General features: G+C 41.4%; 1 protein-coding gene across 3 annotated transcripts in view; it reads right to left on the bottom strand.

Moving 5' to 3' along the window:
- Positions 1-22,838, bottom strand: part of NLP1 (nitrilase-like protein 1) — a 28,331-nt gene extending 5,493 nt beyond the window's left edge. The window contains exons 1-5 of one of the 3 annotated variants that reach the window (XM_087698273.1): positions 22,700-22,838; positions 22,292-22,455; positions 21,993-22,041; positions 6,488-6,579; positions 6,087-6,238 (exon numbers count right to left, since the gene is read on the bottom strand). In XM_087698273.1, the coding sequence (XP_087554399.1) occupies positions 6,087-6,238; positions 6,488-6,579; positions 21,993-22,041; positions 22,292-22,371 (373 nt within the window). In that variant the 5' untranslated portion in view covers positions 22,372-22,455; positions 22,700-22,838. Of the gene's footprint in view, positions 1-6,086; positions 6,239-6,487; positions 6,580-21,992; positions 22,042-22,291; positions 22,591-22,699 lie in introns of those variants that run through there. The other 2 variants (XM_087698275.1, XM_087698272.1) reach the window with 2 other exon arrangements.
- Positions 22,839-23,380: the final 542 nt, after the last annotated feature.

The raw sequence follows: 23,380 nt of genomic DNA, 5'->3' as shown, positions 1-23,380 counted from the left end.
TATCCTAAAGTAGACTTCCTGCAGTCAAGATGGCCAGCATAGTCTGCATCCATGAAACCAACAACAGATGACTTCTGCTTACCAAAGCAAATACATAAATCCTTTGTGCCCTTAAGGTATCTCATGATACCCTTCGCTTCCCAATGCTTTTTACCAGGATATACCATGTATCTACTAACTACTCCCACCGCAATGCAATGTCACGACATGTAGCAACCATAGCATACATCAACCTATCAACAGCTAAAGCATAAGGTATCTTGGCCATTTCAACCTTACCATCATCTGATGTAGGGATGTCATTGCACTAAGTTTCACATATGGAGGCAATGGTACACTAATAGCTTTCCCTCCCTCCATATTGAAACGTTGCAGAACTTACGTAATATACTCCTACTGTGACAGATAAAGAAGACTTTTTGATCTATCTCCGAGTATACACATGCCAAGAATGTGATTTGCCTCACCAAGATCTTTCATATCAAAGCTATTGTGTAAGATTTGTTTTAAGGAGTCCAAGGCATGAACATCCTTGCCTGCAATTAGCATGTCATCCACATATAAAACCAAGAGAATAAGGCTGTCATCTGCTTCTCTCTTGGTATATAAGCAGTGATCAACTTGAGAACGATGAAATCCCTGAGATTGCATGAATGTATCAAATTTGTGATACCACTCATGTGGGCCTGCTTCAGCCCATACAGACTTTTGTTGCATAAACCATGTGCTCTTTTCCTTTTGCAACAAAACCGTCAGGCTACTACATATAAATTTCCTCATGCAGATCACCATGTAAGAAGGTGGTTTTTACATCCATCTGTATGAGTTCCATGTCCTCAGATGTGACCAAGCCCAAGATGGTTCGCAAAGTAGTCATTTTAACTACATGAGAAAAGATTTCATCAAAATCAATTCCATATTCTTGCTTGTATCCTTTAGCAACCAAGCATGCCTTGTACTTGGACAAAGAACCAAAAGTGACTTTCATATTGAAAACCCATTTGCAGGGTAGCATATTTTGTCCTTTTGGCAAAAGTACCAAATCCCAAGTGCCATTCTTCATGAGAGATTACATCTGTGATAGCATTGCTTTATGTCATTTCTTACTATCTTGTTTGTCCATTGCTTCCTGGAGGCATGACGGTTCACCACAATCTGTTAACATGACATAATCAGCCACATAATTTACTCCAAGAACAAATCTGTTTGCCTGTTTTTGCACTCTGGTCGGTCAATATTTGCTAGTTGTTCAGCTTGTAAATCTGCATTAACAACTTGCTGTTCTGAAGATACAGCTTGATGTATAACTGGTTCAGGTTGTTCCAGATGCACATGTTCTTGCTGAATTTGTGGGACATCATGGGCAAAATCTTGCTGATCATTTACAACATCATTCCCTACATTTTCACGGACATTCTCAGCAAGTATTTGCTATTGTCTAACGAGCATTCTTTGGTGTCCTATTGATACATCCTCCCAGAATACAACCCTTCGGACCTCCTCTGTTCCTTCGAGCTGTTTGTGCATGCGATCTTCTCGAAAGATAACATCATTGATGCGTACTACTTTTCTTTTCTCGAGATCCCATAATCTATACCCCATTTCACCTTCATCACCATATCCTAGGAAAATACATTTACAAGACTTTGGCTCAAGTTTGCTACATTCTCCTTGCGTATGTGCACAAATGCCTTACAGCCAAACGAAGGTGGCTTGCCCGACCACACTTCTTGGGAAACTCCCCCCCAAAGACTTGTTTGGTGACCGATTAATCAAGTGTACGGCTGTCATAACAACCCCTACCCAAAAACCATGGCGTAAAGCAACATATGACAGCATTGTACGGACCTTGTCTTGAATGGTCCGATTCATACACTCTACAACGCCATTTTGAGATGGATTATGAGAAGCAGTAAGCTCCCTCTTAATCCCTTTGTTGCCACACAAGTCTTGAAAGGCTTTGGACACATATTCCCCACCATTGTCTGAGCAAAGGCATTTCAACGTCTTGCTAGTCTGATTTTCAGCAAGTGCCAAGAATTTTTTAAATTTATCCAAGGCCTCATCTTTGCAACGGATTGGATAAACCCAAACTTTGTGTGTGGCATTATCAACAAAGGTAATACAATACTTCTTTCCCCCTAGAGATAATCCTGGCATTTAACATACACTAACTCTAAGGGTGAAGACTTTAGAGAAAGAGATTTTTTTTGTGACGTTTGAGCATGTTTACCATAAATACAATGATCACACTATTCAAAATCAGCATACCTCAAAGACAGTAAATAACCCAAATGAGAGAGCACTTTCATTCTAGATTGACTCATATATCCCAATCAGCTATGCCACAAAGAAACACTTGGCTGCTCAATTATGTCGACAACATGGTCATGCACACTAGATACATGCAAAGGATACAAAGTATCACTTTTGGACCCCTTAGCAACAATGTGGGAGCCTTACATATTTTCCATTTGCTATCCCCAAAGGTGGTGTAATAGCCTTCATCATCTAGTTGCCATATGCTTATCAAGCTCTTCTTGAGCTAAGATACATTTCTCACATTATGCAAAACAAACACGGAGCCATGCTGAAATTCCAGTTTCACACTGCCAATGCCTGCAATTTTACATGCATAGTTATCCCCCAAGTGGACAACACCACGTACTGCACCATTGTAGTCAGAGAACCACTCATGATGTGGTGTGACATGAAAATGAGTGCCTGAAACAAGTATCCAAGTGTGAATATCATCCTCAGAATCTGCAATTAATGCATGCGCATCCAAAGAAGAAGCTAGAAGTACATCACCATCATTGTCATTATCATGAGTGACTACATTGACCTCTTCTATTTTCACATTGCTCTTTTTGGCATACTGGCTATCCTTGTTTTCAGCCTTGTTGGCTTCATTGTTTTTGTTTTTGCCCTTCTCTTTCTTTAATTGAAAACAATCCCTTTTGTAGTGCCCCTTTTTGCCACAATGATGGCATTCCACATTCTTTCCATGAGATTTGCTGCATGCTCTACTTTCAGAACTACTCTTATGCTGAAATCTACCTCTAGTGTGTAATGCATTTCAAGACTTGTTTGCTGAGTTATTCTGCCTATTGAGTTCTTCCATTAGCAAAGAACTCTCCACATCAGAGTATAACAGTTGAGCATTCGAATTACTCAAAGTTGTCCTAAAAGTATCCCAACTTTTAGGTAGAGTGAATTCAACTTCTCAATGTTGAAGAGTAAGTTGTCTAACACTAAGAGCTAAATGCTATAGCGAGCAAGCTTGTCCAAGTCATCCCACTCGTCTTGTTCCATGTTTGCTGCTTTGATTCCCTTTGTTTTGATGGGCTTTACATGCTTCTTCTGCACCAAGACATTATAGCATTGTTTTTGCCACATTGCAAAATTATGGGCATCCTCAAGCTTCTTAATGTGCAAAAGATTATTGTTGTTACTGTTTCCAGCCATAATTTGCAGTCCCAAATTGACCAACCAGTCACCAAAGGCAAGCCCAAATATGACACAAGTGACCACAATGCACAAGAGTACTGACCAGCAATCAAAATCCCAAGATTGCAGAAATTTTCAGAATTAAAAACTGTCATTTGCTGCACTCCTCAAACAATTTCTGAAACAATTAGAGACCAAGACAACAGTTACATGTGAAATCCCCAAAATTTCACTGCAATTTCTGCTCCAAAGGCATTCCTGAGCACAAATTTGACAATTTGGATCAAAAGCCCCAAATTTTTTTTAAGGATAATCTGTTCAAAATTGCATCGATTGAAGTGCCCTAGTGCATATACCAAGCAATTCTTGAACAAATTGATAAAATTCTCAAAAGCCCCAAATTTTTCGGGTACAGTGTGCACAAATTTCACTGAAATTGAAGAAATCTCAATGAAATATGAAAAGCCCCAAAATTTCACGGGCAATTGTGCACTGATTTTGCAATTTCTGAGTTAGGTTGTCCACTTCTGCATCAAAGTTCCAATTCCGGGAAAAGCCCCAAATTTTTGGATCAAAAATTGCACATTGTGCTTGTGCATATAAACGCCTAGCAAAGGGGAGAAGGAAAAATTTCAGAAATTTTACAAAAAAATTGACGAAAAAATAAAGACATCCGTCGACCTGTTGGCCTGTCCGATAGCGTCAATGCTTGCCAGCGTGTGCCATCAACGCCTGCCCGCGTGTGCCTTCAACACGTCACATCAACGCCAGCACATCACATCTGTTCGTTTTGTTAGGTTGCGGCATATCTATCCCGTCTGGCGCTTGTCTGCACATGAGCCTGCTTGCAACTTGTCTGTCACACGTCCTGACTGCGCACGCCTTGACTGGCCTGCAACCTGTCGCACGCCTTGACTATCACTCGTCACCTCAGGCGTGTCACCTCGTGCCAGTTACCTCACGCCCATCACCCGCTCTGATACCAATTTGTAGTTGAGTCTGTGCGTGAACTGAGCTGAGAGTGAAGGTATAGAGAGTTGAGAGCAGTAGAGTGAGTGAGTGAGCACGACACAATGGGTATTTGGTACAATGACGAATGTACCACATTTTAGGTTTTGAATATATATAAAGTACAAAGTGTAAGGGTGCATTCACGCTTGAACACAATAAAAGGCACGGTGAGCCTTTATTCCCAACAGATTTGATGTAAAAGGCTCTGGTCTCGAATTTTGTAATGATTACATATATGGAAACCATATGAAGTCTCCTTATTACTCCAGTGTCATTAAGAAGTCCAATGCTCTTGATTTAGTGCACTCTTACGTATGCACTATGCCTGTTAATTCATATTGTGAGGGGGGAGGGGGGGAGGGATTGTGCACGGTACTTTGTCACTTTTATTGATGATTTCAATAGAAAGTCATGGATATATGTGTTAAAGAGCAAAAAGGAAGTGTTGGATGTTCTTAAAAGGTTTCGTGCTTTTGTTACCACACAGAAAGGGCTTAAGTTAAAAGCTATAAGAATGGATAATAAGGGGGAGTATATTTCTAATGAATTCAAAAATTTTTGTGAGATGCATGGCATTAAGAGGAAGTTGACATCCCCTTACAGTCCTGCATCAAATGGCATGGCCAAAAGATATAATCACACACTTTCTGAGAGAGTAAAATGCATCTTGTCCACAACAAATCTCCCGTAGCAGTTCTGGGAAGAGGCTCTTAAAACTGCAGTTCGTGTATGCAATCACTCTCCAAACCATGCATTGAAAAATGGCATTCCTGAATAGGTTTGGTCTGCCAAACCTCCTTCATATGACCATTTGCATGTCTTTACTTTATTATACATCAACCCAACATTATTATTTTCTCTGGTATTAGTTTCACCATAGCTGATTCTCTTGCTAACTGAAATAGGCCTATCAAAACTCTTCATGTAATGTAATTGGACAATTACAGAACATGCTTTTTCTGCCAGGGGTCCAGCACAGAAGAACAGTGAACTTGCACACAAGATCTTTTGAAAGCTTCAAAATTTCACCATAAAACCATATACCACATCTAAACCCACATGGTCAACTGTATTTTGGTGAGAACATACACCCACACATGCAGAATTTAACTAGTAGTGCCATAAATAATTTACACAACGCTTTATTATACATCAACCGAACATTATTATTTTCTTTGGTATTAGTTTCACCATAGCTGACTCTGCATATCTAGACGAATCATAGGATGTTAGTTTTGTTCTCTGTATAAAAGGTTTCATACCATATTAGACTATCTTACGAACAAGGCTTTCTCTTGCTAGACACACACAGTGACTCTGTCTTTCACAAAAGAATATCTTACAAGTCTTCATGTAATGTAATTGGACATTTACAGCGAGATCTTTTGAAAGCTTCAAAAGTCCACCATAAAACCATACACCACATCTAAACCAACATGGTCAACTGTATTTCGGTGAAATGAAAGCTTTAAAAGGTCCACACACTTACACTATTTTACAAACAAGGCATTCTTTGGCCAAATTAGAAATACATTCTGCCACTCATAAGTCAAAGAGAAAATGGTTTGCAAGATTAAAGTTGGTCAAACATAAACAGGCAGTGATCAACAAACGATTTTGTTTACCTGGTCCATCTGGAATATGGGACTTGCGATAGAGCCCAAGGTCCGTTCCATCCGCATCAATTACAACAATCGAGTTGTAATGTGCATTGTTTGCTTCCTCGAAAAAGCTGACTGGTATGACCACACTCAATTCTTTTGCCAGCTTTTGCATTCTATCTCCACATACCAAACGAGAAAAGGAGGAAGAGCTCAGTAAAAGCCCTCATTGAAACTCTCATTGTAACATAAACATACAGTACATAGTGACAGCCTGACTACAGACTACTATTCACACCTTTGCTGTTGCAAACAGACTAAAGGAGACAAACCTCTAAACAGAACAATGTGTGCAACAGAAGGATTATAATATGACAAAGTAAAACCAGCCACAATGAAGAGAATTTGGTGTTAAAATAAGCCACCTTAAAATTGTAGGATGTCCATCTCGTGGTTTGGCTCGTGCAAAATAATCTCCCCTTTGAGCTTGGCAGAAATAATAGCCCTCAAAAAGTTCCTGAAAGCATGCTACTTTGGTCAACACTTCATTCTTTTTTATGCAAATCAAGACAGGGCAAGCTCAAAGAAACAGATGCAAGAAAGAGGTTAACTAAAGTCACTCCTTTGAGCAAAATTAAAGTGTCGTGTTTTCCAGCAGTGCAAAGGTATCTTTGGCGTGTATGCATTATGATGTCAAGTTCGCAACATTTTGCAGTTGTTTGGACAGGACCAGATGCAACACAAGGGATGGCCGATGGGAGCATGATGACTGTGTACCTTGACAGGTCTTTCTGCTTTAGTGGATTTAATTGATAGCAACAGCACTTACCCAGAATCAGGGACAATTCTCAGGTGATAGTAACAGTGATGGGTCCCAGAACCATTAGCGAGACTTAACACCTTGTAGCAGATTTTCATGGAGCTTGTTACAGATCCACAGGTTCAGAAACTAATGATGGATGCAATTTTGGTGGGAAGAGTGTGACCCACCTGTCCTCACCCAACGACCTTGGAGGATTATTTACAATGTACACACATGGAGCATTTTTTAATGAGCATAAAAAGATGCAGGTGCAACAGACTCACAAGGTCTTAGCGGGAGCTTATGGAGGTCAATCTAGTAGCCAACAGATGACAACATAACTTGCTGGAATGATGCAATGTGGCATTGGTTGCATGCAAGGCAGATGTTCACTCATGCTAGTTTCCAGGTCTGGTCAGAGTTCAAACTAGCCAAATTATAGACCAGGTCACCAGATTTGCTGGCCTGATGATATTAATTTTACGAGTTTACAGCCTATAAAATGCAGCCCTTTTGTGGCTTTACATTCGTGCTCTTGCCCACCCTTTTTTTAACTTGTCCATAGATATGACTGTTTGTGATTGAGTTGCAGTTTGATCGTGCTAAACCTTAGCATGAGGGTAGATTTTTCCCATCGACTGCAATGCAACTCTATTGAGTTCAGAAGTGAAGCATCAAGTCAGTGCATGCACTCTATCCATGGCTTTTCACACAAAGAAACTGCATCTCAAGAGATTGAAAAGTACATGCTGCATCATGGGATCATGGGCAGAGCAATACCTCTCTTAGCACGCACGTAAATTTTTCTCATCATTGGCAGAGCAATACCTCTCTGAGCATGCATGTACTCTATTCCTGAATCCTGATGGTTGCTCTTCACGCAAGGAGACTCTGCATCTTTAGAGATGTTTAATACTTTGATGCATCAATGTCATAGCCATCCTCTCCCCAGCCAAAGATGCCTTGGGATGTGCTCAACTAGTTCCACTAATTTACATGGGGAATATGCAACTTGCTTCAGTCATTCGAAATTAAAACAATGGATCATTGTATGACATTAGCGTGGTCTTCATCACGACCCTGCCACAGCTGCATGATCAAATCCCACCATTATTGATAGTTTAGCTAGTTTTTGTATATTAATTCCTTAGAAAGCACGGCCGCAGTAAAATGTGTGTTCTTTGGGCTCATTTATGGATTGGAAAATTCTACAGTTTTAGACACAGACATCAAACCTAATTCTCACTTCTCCTGTGCTTTGCTCAACAATCTCAATGCCATATTACATTTTTCTAGTGCTCTACTAAAATTGGTTGGAGTTTGAATGTTCTAGCATATGACATCCATGACAAGCAAGATAGACAAGGGATCTTTATGTGCCATCAATTCAATCTGTTCTGAATGACTGTTTTCTCTTTAAGATTCTTATATAGTGTTGCCTAGAAACCCATATCATTTACGTTCAAAACCTACATAATGTTTCTTAACTTTTCTTACTTTACAAAACATGTTTCTGAACAACTTAGCATTGCTTCAAAGGCAGAAATTGTGACTTCCTGCAAGTATTTAAGGCAATCAACAAATTTATCTATTCTTCATTCAAGTCACACTGATCGCTTCCTAGTGTGGAATATCATTCAAATATAAATATTCAGATTTTAGAACACATAAAAATCTACTTAATTATCCTATTGAAAGAAACTTGTGTTTTTCCATTTCTTAACTTCTACAAAAGCATTTCCTTCCTATGAAACCTGTACGAAAACCCCATGTCTCCACTAGATTAGTGTCATGGTTGAAGCCCTACCTTCACCATCCTTACAAGAGGTTCAACATAAGCCTCAGCCTCAAATTCTTGAAGAAGCGAAGGTCGGATGATTGGACACATCCTCAATAGTGAAGCCAAACACTGGATTCGGCATTATTTGAAGCCACTTGAGTGTTTCTTGATCCATATGGACTATGGCATCCTGGCCATAAAGGACTGCTTCAATTTGCTTGAGTGGTTGAGTTGCCCTGCAACTCAAATACACTACTGGTTTACCTCCCTTGGTAGAAAATTGCACCTATTACATGGTGCTGACATCGGGATCAACTCAACTCAACTTGCCACTCATATGTGCTTCTGATTGGTCCTTATGCTAGAGCATTGCACCTTTGGCAAAATTGATTGCATTGCCAATGACATCAAACAAGCAGCAAGCCCAACTGTAGGTACATCTGTAAGTACCTTCCTGAGAGCCTTGAACCTTCTAATGAAGCGTGATCTACATATACCCTTCTGCAGTCCATGAGCAGAGGTGTGGGTGCGCAACAGAAGAGAACCACGAACATGCAGAGAAAGAGAGAGAAAAACAGCAAGAGATGGAGGAAATAAATCTGCACCGACTGAAGAAGAATGACAAAGGAGCAGACTGATCAGTCCCTGCACGTAGCCCAAGGCGTCAGCAAGGGCGCCATATCAGGCTGGAATGCTGAATGATGACAGCAGCACCAACGGTGACAGAGACGGTGCTGGTGACAAAGACTGATGGAAACAGAGAGCATGCGGCCTGCTGTCCACCCTGGAGATGGAGGAGACTGCAGCCACCAACGGAGAACCTAAACAGTAAAGGAAGAAGTGATCTGCCCCAGCCCAAACATCAGCTATAAATAGCTGAAATCCATCAAAACTGGCCGACTGCTGCCAAAATATGGATGCCTGCACAGTCCAACTGCATTTAATCCAGCCAGCTGCATTTAGAAAATGCAGAAATGCTGATGTGGCAGCTATAATGCTCTCGTGGCACTCTCCGGCAGCCGAAATGCTGATGCGGCCATCCGGGGCTGGAAACTAACAGGAAAAGCACGCAAACCTGTCAGAGCTCCCATGTCTCCGTAAACCTCTAATGGAGCTCAAAACCAAGAGATGACAAACTGACAAACTAAAATAGGCAAGCTAACACCCCCTCTCTCAGATCCTCTGAGAGTGTGAAGACCCAACAATTGCATATGATGAAACATAGAAACCTTGGGCAAAAGGCTTCCAGTGAAGAGGTTCATTGTAGGACAATAGACCACCGCTAACTTGGAATCCATGATCCACTCCCATACACTAAACCTCAAAGTGCTTCGTGCGAGCATGAAACACAAGGTCTTGACCAAAGCTAAGGCACTCTAGTTATCCACGGGCAATTGAGTGGGACCTATCTACAAAAAGCCAATCTCCGCCAACATCCGACTAAGCCAAATTGCCTCCATAGCTATGGAACAAAGGGCACAATACTCATCCTATGTAGAAGAAAGTGCCACAATAGGCTGCCTCTTACTACTACATGAGATAGCTCCCAATCTAAGGAAGAAAGCATAACCTTTAGTGGATCGTCTCGAATCAACATCACCTACCTCATCTAAGTCACTCCATCTAAAACAAGTGGCCCCCTCTCCATACATGATCCCGCAGGATTGAGTCCCCTATAAATAGCACAAAATGCGCAAAGCAACTATCCAATGAGCCTGACTATGAGTCTTCATAAAAGAAGACAACAATGTTGCCTCTCCGCATGCCTAATGCCGGTGCTTCTCTGCCCATTTGCTCAGCTCATGCTCTAATATCAATCCATAAAGCTTGGCTAGCACATGGCCAACCATAGCCATCCTATAGCTCGAAGGGACCATGGGTTCTCCAACTTTCAAGATTGGTACTATAGCATTAGCTAACCAACTAGCAAGGAAGCCTTCACATAGAACCCTTGTCACAAAAACATGAAATTTTGAGATGCTTTGATCTTGCCGATAACATTTGATTAAGTTATTAATCAAATAAGAAAGGTTGTTTAGCACAAGTGATGCACATGGCAATTACTTCATCATAACAAGCCAATGACCGCAAGGATGCAATGGGTGTTACACCAACTAGGTTTTGGTGGTCAATTGGTGTCAATTTTGACCCCAAGACAGTTGTTTGACCAACAAGGGTCGGTGGTGACAAGAGGGACTAGTATTAATTAGTTAATTAATGCCAATCTAAGGGTCAACTAGGGCCACTCATGGCTGCATCACTGTATTTATGGAAGGGCACATTTAATTTTGGGCAAGGTCAAAAGGGCTGAAATTAATTTTCAAAATTATCTAATGGCTAGATAATGCAAGAAAATTAATTCCGAAAATTAATTTAATGGCTAGATATTGCTGAAAAATGGGTTTAGAAGACTGCCACTTGGCAAAAATGCCCATGCAAACTTGAAATAACGTTTTTGGGGGGTTGGAGAGATGGATTCAAATCATTCCGGCTGAGGATGAGAAAGAGAACGGGCTACTGATCATGAGATTGTGGAATCTCAACTTGTACCCAATCCATTAGCAATTAAAGTTAAAGAAATACCGAAAGAGTCACCAATTTTAGGGCCAACCGAGGGTGTGTTGTCCAAGATTGATAAGGTAATTTGTATATTTTAGTTTATGCTCATTTATTAATTACTATGATTAAGTGCTTGATCAGGTTTTACCACCCTATCTGAGTAGAAAGGCTAGTTTCAGCCCTATTGAATAGGTGGGCTAGAAGGGGTGCTAGGATATCTCTAGCATGTGATGGGTGCTCTGCTACTAGTCCACCCTGGTCCTAGGCCCAATTGTTCTAGAGTCTATTGATGGCATCACGAACCCTCGCCTGTGTTGAAGAAGGTAGATGGTGTGCATCTAGTCGAGGCAATGGAGGACTACGGGGCAATGGAGGACTGCCTCTATACCCACTACAATGAGGCAGCATATGCATGCCACATATCTGGGGAGGCGATGGGTGTATGTGCTCAGGGCTCCTGGAATGCTTTCCACACCTCCTTGCTATCTTGTTCCAAGAATACATGGTAAAACTCGTACTCCAATCTAGATCGAAATACCCTCTTCTTCCGCCACACTAGGCAGCAAAAGATCGAGCGTGTTTGGCTATTAGTACAAGTCCCTCGTGCTTCACCTTGCTGGAGACGACCTCTGGCCGCAAAATCCTCTAGGGTTATGTGGGGATCCATCTCCTATAGGCTCCAATAGAGATGATCCAAGCAAGCACTCACTATCAAACTGGTGACGTGGTATCTAAGGAATCTTGAGTGGTTGCTCACTGGAGGGATCACATCATGTATATAGGTGATGGTGAACCGTAGGTAGGCACAGTCAGCTGCCACTACTAGTGGACAAGAGAACACTCTTAAAAGGACTGTATATCGGGGACAAGGGATAAGGGCCCTAGGAGGTAGTCCACCATGCTCGCTCCTAGTCTCTATATAGATCCTCCATAGGGACTCCTGTACATATGGATACATGCATGTGAAAAGAATGTGAAAGCATCCAATCCAAGCCGTTAAGGATGGCTAATCCATGTGCGCCTCCCAAGGCTAGGAGGTGATCATCATAATTTGTGCCCTCAGCTATGTCCTATGATGTTTGATTGAGCCTTATCTCCTCTGGTGCTCTCTCTATACATGTGGTCCTCACTCTCGAAAAAGGGAACTTGTCTTTATGCTATGCGAGCATTGAAGTCTCCCGCCAACAAGACATCTCCAATGCTGAAATAATGCATAATGTCTTGATATAATGGTAGATATGGTAACTCTCCCTCCTGTGGTACATATGGAGAATATGCTGGAGCAAAGTAGCACACTGCCATGTATATATCACGAGGGCGCTCTGTATGTATCCAAATCCACATGAAGCGAGTCCCCTCATCTCTCCACATGACTTGTACCATATGCTACAACTCCCTATACAGCACAACTACTCCACTAGACCCTCTAATCCCCCCTTGTGATCAGGCTCTAGAGCCATATCCTCTCACCTCTAGCAAGTGTGCCCGAACTCTAGTGTGTCTCTGTATATAGGATGATATCCCTATCAGTGAAGGCCTCTAGATTAGGCCTATGTCCATCCTCATGGGTCCATTACAATTCCACACTGTGAACTTCAAGTGTGCCTCATAGGCCATGCCCCGTCATTGGCATCTATCTATGATAATGATGCACCCACCTTTGTATAGTGCCCATTTGCTTGCTTTGCAAGCCTCCATAACCTGTAGCATGCACTCCCTATAGTAGGCTACTTAGGCAGTTGTGAGATCATCCTCAAGGTATACTTTTTCTCCTTTAAGAGCTTCCTTCTGGAGAGAAAGTCTTGTTGTGATGACTCAAAATCATCAAATTTGATGATGAGGGGCCACACCTTTTCTAGATTCTTCCCTATGTTTTCCATCGTGGAGGGGTTCTCCACTCCCATTTTTCCTGGACATGCAACTCTAAATTTCCTTCTCTTCTCCTCTTCAAATGTTGCATTCACAAGCTCTTCCTTCTTTGCTAGCGTCTTCTTTGCTACTTCAATTCCTTTGGAGTTTTTAGCCACCTCCGCTTGTGCTTGTTTCACTATGGTTGCTGTCAAAAGATGACGTACTAGCGAGACAATAGGATTTGCGGGGAGGAACACACAGTGAACTCGATAAACATGGAGAAGAGAAGAGAAGAGAAGAGAAGAGAAGAGAAGAGAAGAGAAGAGAAGAGAAGAGAAGAGAAGAGAAGAGAAACTCTGATGAATGGAATGATGAAGTTCTGAATCATGGAGTGAATGTGATACAAGGAAACAAGGATGCCATAGCACAAGGAAGATGATGAAGACAGCCACAAACCACGAACCACAATGTCCTCCTGAAGGGGTGTGAGGGCAGTGAAGAGGCTGGAGAGAAGAGGTGACAGACTGAATGAATCAACCGTGAGAAATGAAAGAGAGAGTGGCCTATAAATAGGCATAGTCGGTCTAGGATGCCGCCCCTTTTTGGGACTACAAACCTTAAATGCAAAATGCAAAAACAAAAAAACCAAACTACGGTGAAGGGTGAAGGGTGAAGGGTTTCTCAACAGTCGCCTATGTATCAATCTCCATCATATGTGTCTTCAATTTATCTATTTCAGTTTGCACCCTTGTTAGGCATCGCTTCAATGATTTCCCCCTCCTCCCTCTTAAGGAGGTCAAGTTGGTTCCAATGTTCAATGATCTCATACCATAGTTCTTCAATCACCCTATTTCTCTCTTGAAGAGAGGCTTCAATGTCCACCTTCTAAGAGGTCAAGTGTGATGTAATCTCCTAATATATTTCTCTTCCATTATTGCACCTTCTATGAGAGAGAGAGAGAGAGAGAAATGTAAGCAGCTATATACCTCGGTCTCTCTAAGTGTCATATTGGTGCATAAGCATATATTTGGAAGGGAGGAAGACAATGGTGCACAAACATCTAGTACAAGTCTGTTATTTCTTCCTTCTCAAGACACATGATTAAAATGTGCACATTCCCCTTTGGTGGAACAAGAAGCCCATGTTCCCCTTTACATTCATCCTAGCATTCTCTCATTGTTCCCCTATAGGACACACACCCCTTCAAGTTTTCACACTCCCTGGCCTGTTTCAACTTTCAAGGGGTAGAATGTGTTTCCCCATTCCCATGGGGTTGGAACAACATTCCACTGCTACTATGAATACATGACCGACAATAACCTTAAATAGTAATAGCATAATCTCATAGATTAAAAACAACTAAAACGACAACATGCAATCGATGCACATAAGAACTACTAATAAGCATGTTTAAATAATAATGAGATCTTAAACTTAGAACCCTAACTTTAAAGTCCTACAAAAGACACAACAATCAAGCCTCATCAACATCAAAATCCTCATCCATATCCATCTTCTCATCTGCACAATCAATGTCATCAGCCTCATCCTTACTTCTAACGCCACTCCTAAAAGACCCACCAACCTTCTTATTTTAATGTAACATGTTTTTTCCCATTCCTTGAACATTTTTAAATAATTCACTTCATGACTCTCTAAAACATACAAAAATTTCAAACATTTACAAGTACAAAGCATGTTTCTTGACAACCATGGGTGGGAGTGCCACTCCTAAACTTTACCCTCTCACAACTCCATCATCCCCCCCCCCAAATGTATCCCATGCCAACTGAATCACAAAAGAGGATGAAAGTATCAGAGCATCAAAAGCAAGCCAAGGGATCCCATTCTTGACTCTACTTATGACATTAAATTCATTTCAAGTCGTTTGTTGTTCTAATAATTGTTCAAATCCCATCCTATGAAGCTAGAGAATGTGATATAGATGTGGGGAGCTCAAAGAGTGAAGACTAGTCGACACTTGCTCTTGCATGGGAGCAGGTTGAGGGAGAGTTCTAGAGTGTTGTCCTTAGAGAATAGATTCCTGGTGTAGCAGAACCACCAAGAATGATGTTGATGAGATACACTAATGCTAGGGATGATGGAACACAGCAACCAGCTATAAAGAAACAAGAAGGTTTGCATTGGAGACAACTCATTGTACAACAAACACTAACAATGAGAATAAACTCAAAAACTCAAGAGCATCAAAAAATGATAAATCAAATCTAATGCTAATATAATTGGGGGGCCCTGGCCTTTGTTCCTCTGAGACCTGGGCTGAGGTATGAACCACAGAGTTTGGAGTTGGAGTAGCTCGAGATGACTGCATTGTCCTAGCTAATAAGATGGCAGCACATGTGAAGAAGAATGCTTTGTAGAGGGAGAAAAACACACTCCTCTGGGCAAAGGGAAGCCAAACAAGACGGGATGAAGATGGACAGCAATGCAGAAAGCAAAAAACGATCTTCCATAGTTGTGGGTGATGAGAGGATGTTCTCCAAGGGCAGCAACAGCAAAAATGAAATTGGTTGCTGATAGAAGGAACTCTAGTAGCAAAACACAAATATCAGCTAGCTAGAAAAGACTTCGAAAAGGTAGATGACTGCTCCAAAAGATAATTGTCGGGCCACAATAGGAGCAGCAGTAGAAAATGCAGCAGTGCTGAGATGTAATGATGACATGAGCAGGCAACAGCATGTCAGGTTTTGATGACAACAGTAAGATGGCCTGTCCCAACACAAAACGCAACCTACAAGAGCATAAAGAGCAACACCAACAGGTGTCATAGAGGCTGGTGGACCTCCTAGATAAGGCTAAATGGTGGGCAGCCCATCAATTTATAGACATTGAAAGGTGCCCCAAAAAATTAGGGTTTTGAGGGACCGCTGAAACTCTCTCGAACCACGCACCAAATTTGTTTTTTTCATTAATTAAGCATATTTTGGGTGGGCAGCCCATCAATTTATAGACATTGAAAGGTGCTCCAAAAAATTAGGATTTTGGGGGACCACTGAAACACTCTCGAGCCGTGCACCAAATTTGTGTTTTTCATTAATTAAGCATGTTTTGGAACTGTTAAAAATTGCTAATCAGCTATACAACATGTTTTAGCTCAGCACCCCCTTTGAGGGTCAAAACTGAGCCTACAAGGGAAGGCCAACAATGTTTACCCCAAGGCATCCCACCCCAAAGCAACCAAGGCATTGGACAAAGGGTACACATTAGATGCCCAATGGCCTACCAAGACTATATAGGCAATGGTTATCTTACCAAGGGGATCCAAGTAGTCAACCCAAAGAGGACAAGGCATCAGACAAAGGGCGCCCGTTGCCCAGTGGCCTACCAAGCCTTACAAAGACAAATGAAACCACATTTAACTTTTTTTTGGGTTGGGGTGGGGATGTGTGGAAAGTTGATTTTAGGGGGTGGCAGCCGATTAAGTAACAATGACTCAAAAGGCAAAAGTAGATATGGTACACCCAACACATCACAAAATAGTACAAGCTTACCCAACCACTAGAGGATGTCGATGACAAGAGAAACGTGAAGAAGTATCGTATGAAGAAGGATGGTGGTGTAAACCACTGATGGAAACAGCTTACGATCCGTCCATCAGTACTCTACACAATGGGATGCATAGTATGTGACATGCTCAAGAATGCTCGTGCAATAGGTGCTGCTTGGACAGTGTCCCTGGGGAAAATTTGTTCACTTGCCCAAGCACCCTAGCACAAAGATGATGAAATCATGTGATGCATAGAGGAAAGGTACAACAGGGAGGGAAAGCCAATATCGAAGACACGTGATGCAACCTATAGAATACCAACAAGGATAGAAACCCCTCTCAACTTGGATGTCGACACCGAAAAAGGAAGAGAAGCCTAAGAATATCAGGCTTCATATGGTGAAGAGAACCAGGCGAATGAAAATGATGAAGCATCCCTACAAAAAGAGCAAGGATAGAATATGTCATGAGGACATGTATTTTTCAAATCTCACTTAACATGTGGATTAATTTTTAATCACATGATTAAGTAAATGTTGCACATGTGAGGTACGACTAGGGTTAAAGTAAATTTACGAGCCCAAGACCCAAAGAAATCACAGGATGTCAACGGCAAAAGTTGCTATAAGTTATGCCGCACAGATACTTCGTGGTATCTGGTGCTAGTTGTTGGCCTAGGTTATCCGTTTGGCCATAAGTGTCGGTTGGTGACACTAGAGAAGTGGAGTTTAATGGTATCTAACGCCAATCTGATGGTCAAAGATGGCATAAAGACACTTTGGGATGGAAGTTGCCTAGCCAATTTAATTATTGGCCAGTCAGATTATTTTTTAGGACACCGAAATACTTATTAGATTAATTTTCAGTATTTAAAGGCTCAAAATTAATATTTAATTATGAAAAATGCTGAAAAAACCATTTGGAAAGGCTGCTTGTCAAAAATACCCATGCAAGACTGAAAAACGTCTTTAGAGGCTACATAGAGGCATTTTTATAACTTCAGCCTGCAAGAGAGAGAGAGAAGAGGCTGGTGGTTTGATTTGCAGCCATTGGAGGACTTTCTGAGGCTGTCAAGGGCAAGAGAAGATCAATCAACAGCAGGAGACAGCATCTACAAGCTGTTGAGACAAGGCAATAGCAGTAAATGACTGATTTTCTTCAATTCTTTGCATCTACAAGCTGTTATGGCAAGGCAATAGCTGCATTTGATTGATTTTCAGTCATTCTTTGCAACAAAACTCTGAATTTTCTCTCCCTACAGCTTTTCTGCTCATCTCCCAGCCATTTCATAGCTTTGCTCCGAAATCTTAGCATTAGGACCCTTGGAGGCTGCTGAGAAATTTCAAATTTCTATGCTGTAAACCCTAATCTACAAACAGAAATTAGGATTTAGCAACAACCTCGAAAAGCGTACCAAAAATTGGAAGCTCGAAGACTTGGATTCAACAGGGCTGAAGTTGTTTTTAGCCTATTCAAGTGGAGGGACCAGCAAATAATTGAATTTGGGGCATTTTCCATCTCCATCAAAGTGGGTGAAGGCTAATTGATTGCCCGAATCAAGGGGCAAATCGGATTAAAGACTTGTTGGTGATTCATCACAACAAGGGGAGTTGGAATACCGAAAGGGATTGGGAGAATCTCATTGTAAATCAACTTCTTATTCAATAAAGCTAAAGAAATACCGAAAGGGAAGCCGATTTTGGAGCCAATCGGGTGTGCATTGTCCAAGATCAATAGGTAAATTTGTATTTTCAGATTTGTACTAATTGTTTGCTACTGTAGTTAAGTTCTAATCAAGGATTTACCACCCATCCACCGAAGAAAGGCTGGTTTCAGAAGACACAGCCATGATAGTATCAAGAGAGATTTTGCACAATCCCTCACGGGAGAGGAAGCCTCCATGCCGGTAGAAGAGTAAAACTCCAAGTAGATGGAACCATTAAAGGAACAGAGGGCATCTCCTATCTCCAGCTCATGGAAGACACAGCCATGATAGTATCAAGAGAGATTTTGCACAATCCCTCACGGGAGAGGAAGCCTCCATGCCGGTAGAAGAGTAAAACTCTAAGTAGATGAAACCATTAAAGGAACAGAGGGCATCTCCTATCTCCAGCTCATGGAAGGACTGGTACAAGCCCGTATATTAGCCCTACACTAAAATACAAAACCCTACAAAAGAGATCAAAATCTGCAAACACAAAGGTGAGTAGTAAGATGCTCTAAAAAGTTAAAACTGAAAATAAAGGAAAGCAAAGCTAAGTGCAATGCAGTGAGTATGTAGGTATGCAACGGAAGTCTAAAAAAAGAAAAGGCTAAGCGTGAGGCCACCATTGCGTAAGGTGAGATGGGAAAGGGATCTTAGAAGCTGCAATGGACACTATAGGAATGGATGCGTAAAGTGCAATGGGCGAGCTACTAGCAGACCGGCTACCAATTGTATGATCCTGTTAAGCACGATATCTACAAGAGCCGTGATGTTCGGTTCGTGGAGGTTCCAACCCCAGCGGGGGGTGAGAATCACCCTATACTTGGAGATCCCCAACGAATGTTCCTCTCGAGCCTGTGTCTCTTAAGGACTCTTCTTCGGATGAGGAGCCTACTTCCCAACCACCAGAATCACCGATTGGTCCTCTGTTGACGGTGGACCTTCCGGAGACTTCAGTAGATGGAGAGCACCGAGGCAAGATTCACAGCCTCCTTCTCGTTGGGTCCATGACACGCTCCGAGATTCAAGGATCGAGGGGGTCCCTGAGGAGTGGCAACCGCAGGATAAACCGCGGAGGTCACAGCGGTACCAGGCACATACTATGGAGCTTGTTTGCTCTAACTAATGTCTAATGTCCTGTGTTATGCAGGATAGAGAGCCTACATCAGTGAAGGAGGCTTTACAATTTGATCATTGGCAGAAAGCGATGGAAGCCGAGTTGGAGACTATTGAGCGAAATGGCACTTGGTACCTTATGCCTCATCCCTCTCATAAGAAGGCGATTGATGTCAAATGGGTCTTCAAGACCAAGTACCATAGTGATGGCTCTTTGGACAAGCACAAGGCTCACCTTGTTGCTAAAGGTTTTGCACAACGCCCAGGTGTTGATTTCCATGATACTTTTGCCCCTATTGCTCGCATGGCGACTATTCATACTGTTCTTGCCTTGGTTGGTCATAAGAGATGGTCTCTCTTTCAGTTGGATGTGAAGCCGGTCTTCTTGAACGGTAATTTGAAGGAGGAGATCTATGTAGAGCAGCCTCTTGGCTTTGGTTCCTTGGATGGGAAGGTTTATAGGTTGAAGAAGGCCTTGTATGGCCTGAACCAGGCTCCCCGTGCTTGGAACGAGAAGATTGATTCGTCTCTCCAAGCCAAGTTGGAACATCGGCGCTCGAGGGCCGATCTGCATCTTTATGTGTACACTTCAGAGGGTGGTCATGTGTTGTTTGTTTTGTATGTTGATGACTTGATTGTTACAGGTGATCATGCCCAAAAAGTCGAAGAGACAAAGGCAGCCCTACATTAGAAGTTCGAGATGACGGATTTAGGACTTTTCCATTTCTAAGCAAGTGTGTCAAACCTATAATGGGAGGGTGTGGCTGGGAGTAAAGTGCAATCCTCCTCAATGTTGCAACGGAATAGAGTAAATGAATCCAAGTTGACAAGGGCCTTGTCACTCTGCGCAACATATGTTTTTCATAGAGATGGAGGGTCTTTAGCTCTCATGGCATCTCTACTTTGATACCCTACAAAGCAGTAACAAAGTTTGGAATGGAAATAATAGACCGTACAACAAACACTAACAACAAATGTGCTCAAAAACTCGAAGAATGAAAGAATGACTAATCAAATCTAGTGATTATACAATGGGGTCCCTGCTTTGCGTTTATAACCTTGAATTTCACACGTTCAAAATATCACTTGAGGTTAAAAATTTACCAAAGAACTAACACAAGTAGCTCCAAAATAACCAAGGCCAGCAAATTTACCTATCATCCTTAGAGTTGGGAATCTTTTATTGTCCAAGAAATTAAAGTGACTTGAATAGTCCAAGAAAAGATAATAAAAACATGAGTTCAACTTTTCTTTTGAATCTAAAATGTTTCTACAAGCTATGATGGGTGAATTCTCAGTAGATTTATTTCAAATAGCTTTCTCATCCAGATTTCAAATTAAATTTTTATTCTATTGCTTTCTAGATGTTATTCTATGTTCTAGAATGTTATTCTACAGTGATATTTTTCAGCTTGAAAGTTTATTCTATTCCTTTCTAGATGTTATTCTATGTTCTAGAATGTAATTCTATGATTATGTTTTCCAGTTTGCCAATGCCTTGAACTACATAATGGTTAACTTGCATGCAAGTGCTAGGCGTAAACAGACAGCCATAAAGATGACAGATTCATATATTTTGTTGTAGTATTACTTTAAGTCGCAAAACTCACTAATACAATACAAAAAATTTGCTGCTGTAACTGACATCAAAACATGGAGATAGAGGCTGATATAGCGGTCAGATAAAAGGAGTGGATGCTGAAAATCATGCAGACTATTCTTTTCTGAATACAAGACGATGACAAACACCAGTTATGGTTTTCAAGATACTAAGTTCAACCCTACTATTTTACAAGCAAAAAGCATGCATACAAACCTCAATTTTGGAAAACCGTTTTTCCATATGCCAGGGTTTTGACCAAAGCAGCACCATTTGCTTGTACATTTTTGGGGTAACATGCAAATTAGATCAAGCCTCTGGCTGAAAGTTTAGGTGCTAGAAAACGAAGACCCTTTAAGCCTCTACGAGGACATGGAATGCGAAGTTCGTGAAGTATCTAAGTTCTAACATAACCATGCTTGTCTTGACGTGTGCATTATTAATGCTTCTACAGATAAACCTTTTGAACTCCGAAAAACTAGAGATACGTTAAACAACTTCACGTTTGGTGAAAGTAAAGACTTCAACCAGAGTTTAAAACGTAGGAGCTATGCTTCTCTACGAGAATAGACTGCAGGCAGCGTTTCAGAGGTAGCAGCTATATGTTTTCAAGGAAGAAAATTGTAGCTAATTATCCTGCGAAGACAAATATTTTAGACGGTGTTAACTAGGGAAACATTAAAAAGACTCATGTGCTGACGAACGTAAAGAGCAAAACTAGTGATTGAAATGTCACGCTGCTGAAATATAGGCTATCTAACAGTCGGCACATAGCTTATCATGCCGCAAAAATGAGCAAACATGTTGCCAAAACTTGCGCACCGTCCAAATGAGCCTGTGAAAAGCTTTAAAAGCTCCTTGACTCCGTTACTGAAGCAACTGTTAAAAAGATTCGTGCCTGTTTGCAGATTATGAATGCGCCTAGTGTTCCAGCTGTCACAATGCTTAATGCATGCTGCAGAGTTACTGTTACTGCAAAAACCGGGATTGTCAAATTAAGAAATATTGCCTGGATTAGCACAATTTGTGCGCCCTTGGAATGAGCTTCTCTCACAAGCCTGCGAAAAAACCGAAGAAAAATGGTATGTTCTTTAAACCAGAGGTAAAATGAGGCTTAGAACCCTAAATAAAAACATCCCCATTCTTTCCTGGTCGGCATTTTGAGCAAAAGCACCGTATAACATACCGTCCAAACGTCCTTAAGACAGATATTTTCATTCCGTGTGATTCAAAGAACAGGAGGAGGAGGAGGAGGAGGAGGAGGAGGAGGAAGGGGAGCGGAGCGCGAGAGAGAGAGAGAGAGCTAACCGTTCTGCGTGCTGCACGTTGGTCTCGACATCATCCGAACAGGCGAATTGAAGCGCCGCCACACACACGGTGCGCTCCATCTCCTTCTTCTTTACCTCCTCGTCCTCTAATTCCTTCTTCCTTGTTTCTTCTTATTCTTCTTCTTTTTCTTCTTTGCTTTCGTGCTGCAGGACGGAAAAGAATCAGAGAGCCTGTCTACTCCCCACAGGTACGTAGGTAGGTGGCCTGCTAGCGCATTGGTTTTGTGTAGTATTACCAATCATAGAAAGGCCTTAATTTTTCCATTCTATCCGCTCAAAAAAGCAAATGCAAGACCTTAATTTAAATCAAAATGAATAAAGCTGCTTTACTCGGAAAGGCAAATGTTAAAAGGCCTTATTATAGCGAATAAAGCTGGCTCGGACTTACTCGAGTTTCCTTTCCTTTCCATCAAGAAAGCACAAGTTTCAACAAAATGGCCCTAACAAACTAGCGAAGAAAGCTGGATCACACTTATCGGAGTTTCCTTTCCTTTCCATCAAGAAGCTAACAAGTTTCTACAAAATGACCCTAAGATGTCGGTGGCCAACATTGTTTGCTCATCCCTTTTGCAATCAATGGGTGAACAATAAAGAGTCAAACTAGCTAAAGGATGCAAACTTCATTGCCATGTTTAATACAATACAATCTATTGACTCATTTATTCACTCAATGGTTGCAATACAGAGTAGTTACAAGATGCATTCAAACTTTTATAAGAGACAACAAGAAAATCTAATACCACTTCAAAAAACAGCATCATCCAAGCAAGCCCTTTAGTCTTTAAAGCCCATGACTTGTGGACCACTAAAGATTGATTCCCTCTCTTTAGTAATAGACTTTTATACAAAAGACAATCTTATACCACACAAAAAGAGCATCATCCAATCAACCCTTTAGTTTAGACCCTACCATGGACACCACCAAAGATGATTCTCATGAGGTGTTTCCTACAATCTATGGGGATCTTATGGGACCCATTGTGAAAGTTAGACACTCATCTCTCACTTGGCAAGTCTAGTAAGGTTATGTTTACCTTTTCAATTGTTTCTGTTGTATCCAATTTTTAAG

This window comes from Lygodium microphyllum, chromosome 18 (genome assembly GCF_053477565.2).
Source record: "Lygodium microphyllum isolate KBCC chromosome 18, Lygodium_microphyllum_v1.1.10, whole genome shotgun sequence".
In the NCBI taxonomy this organism is placed as follows: domain Eukaryota; kingdom Viridiplantae; phylum Streptophyta; class Polypodiopsida; order Schizaeales; family Lygodiaceae; genus Lygodium; species Lygodium microphyllum.
The sequence above is the reverse complement of the archived record's forward strand: the minus strand, read 5'-3'. Positions and strand labels throughout refer to the sequence as shown.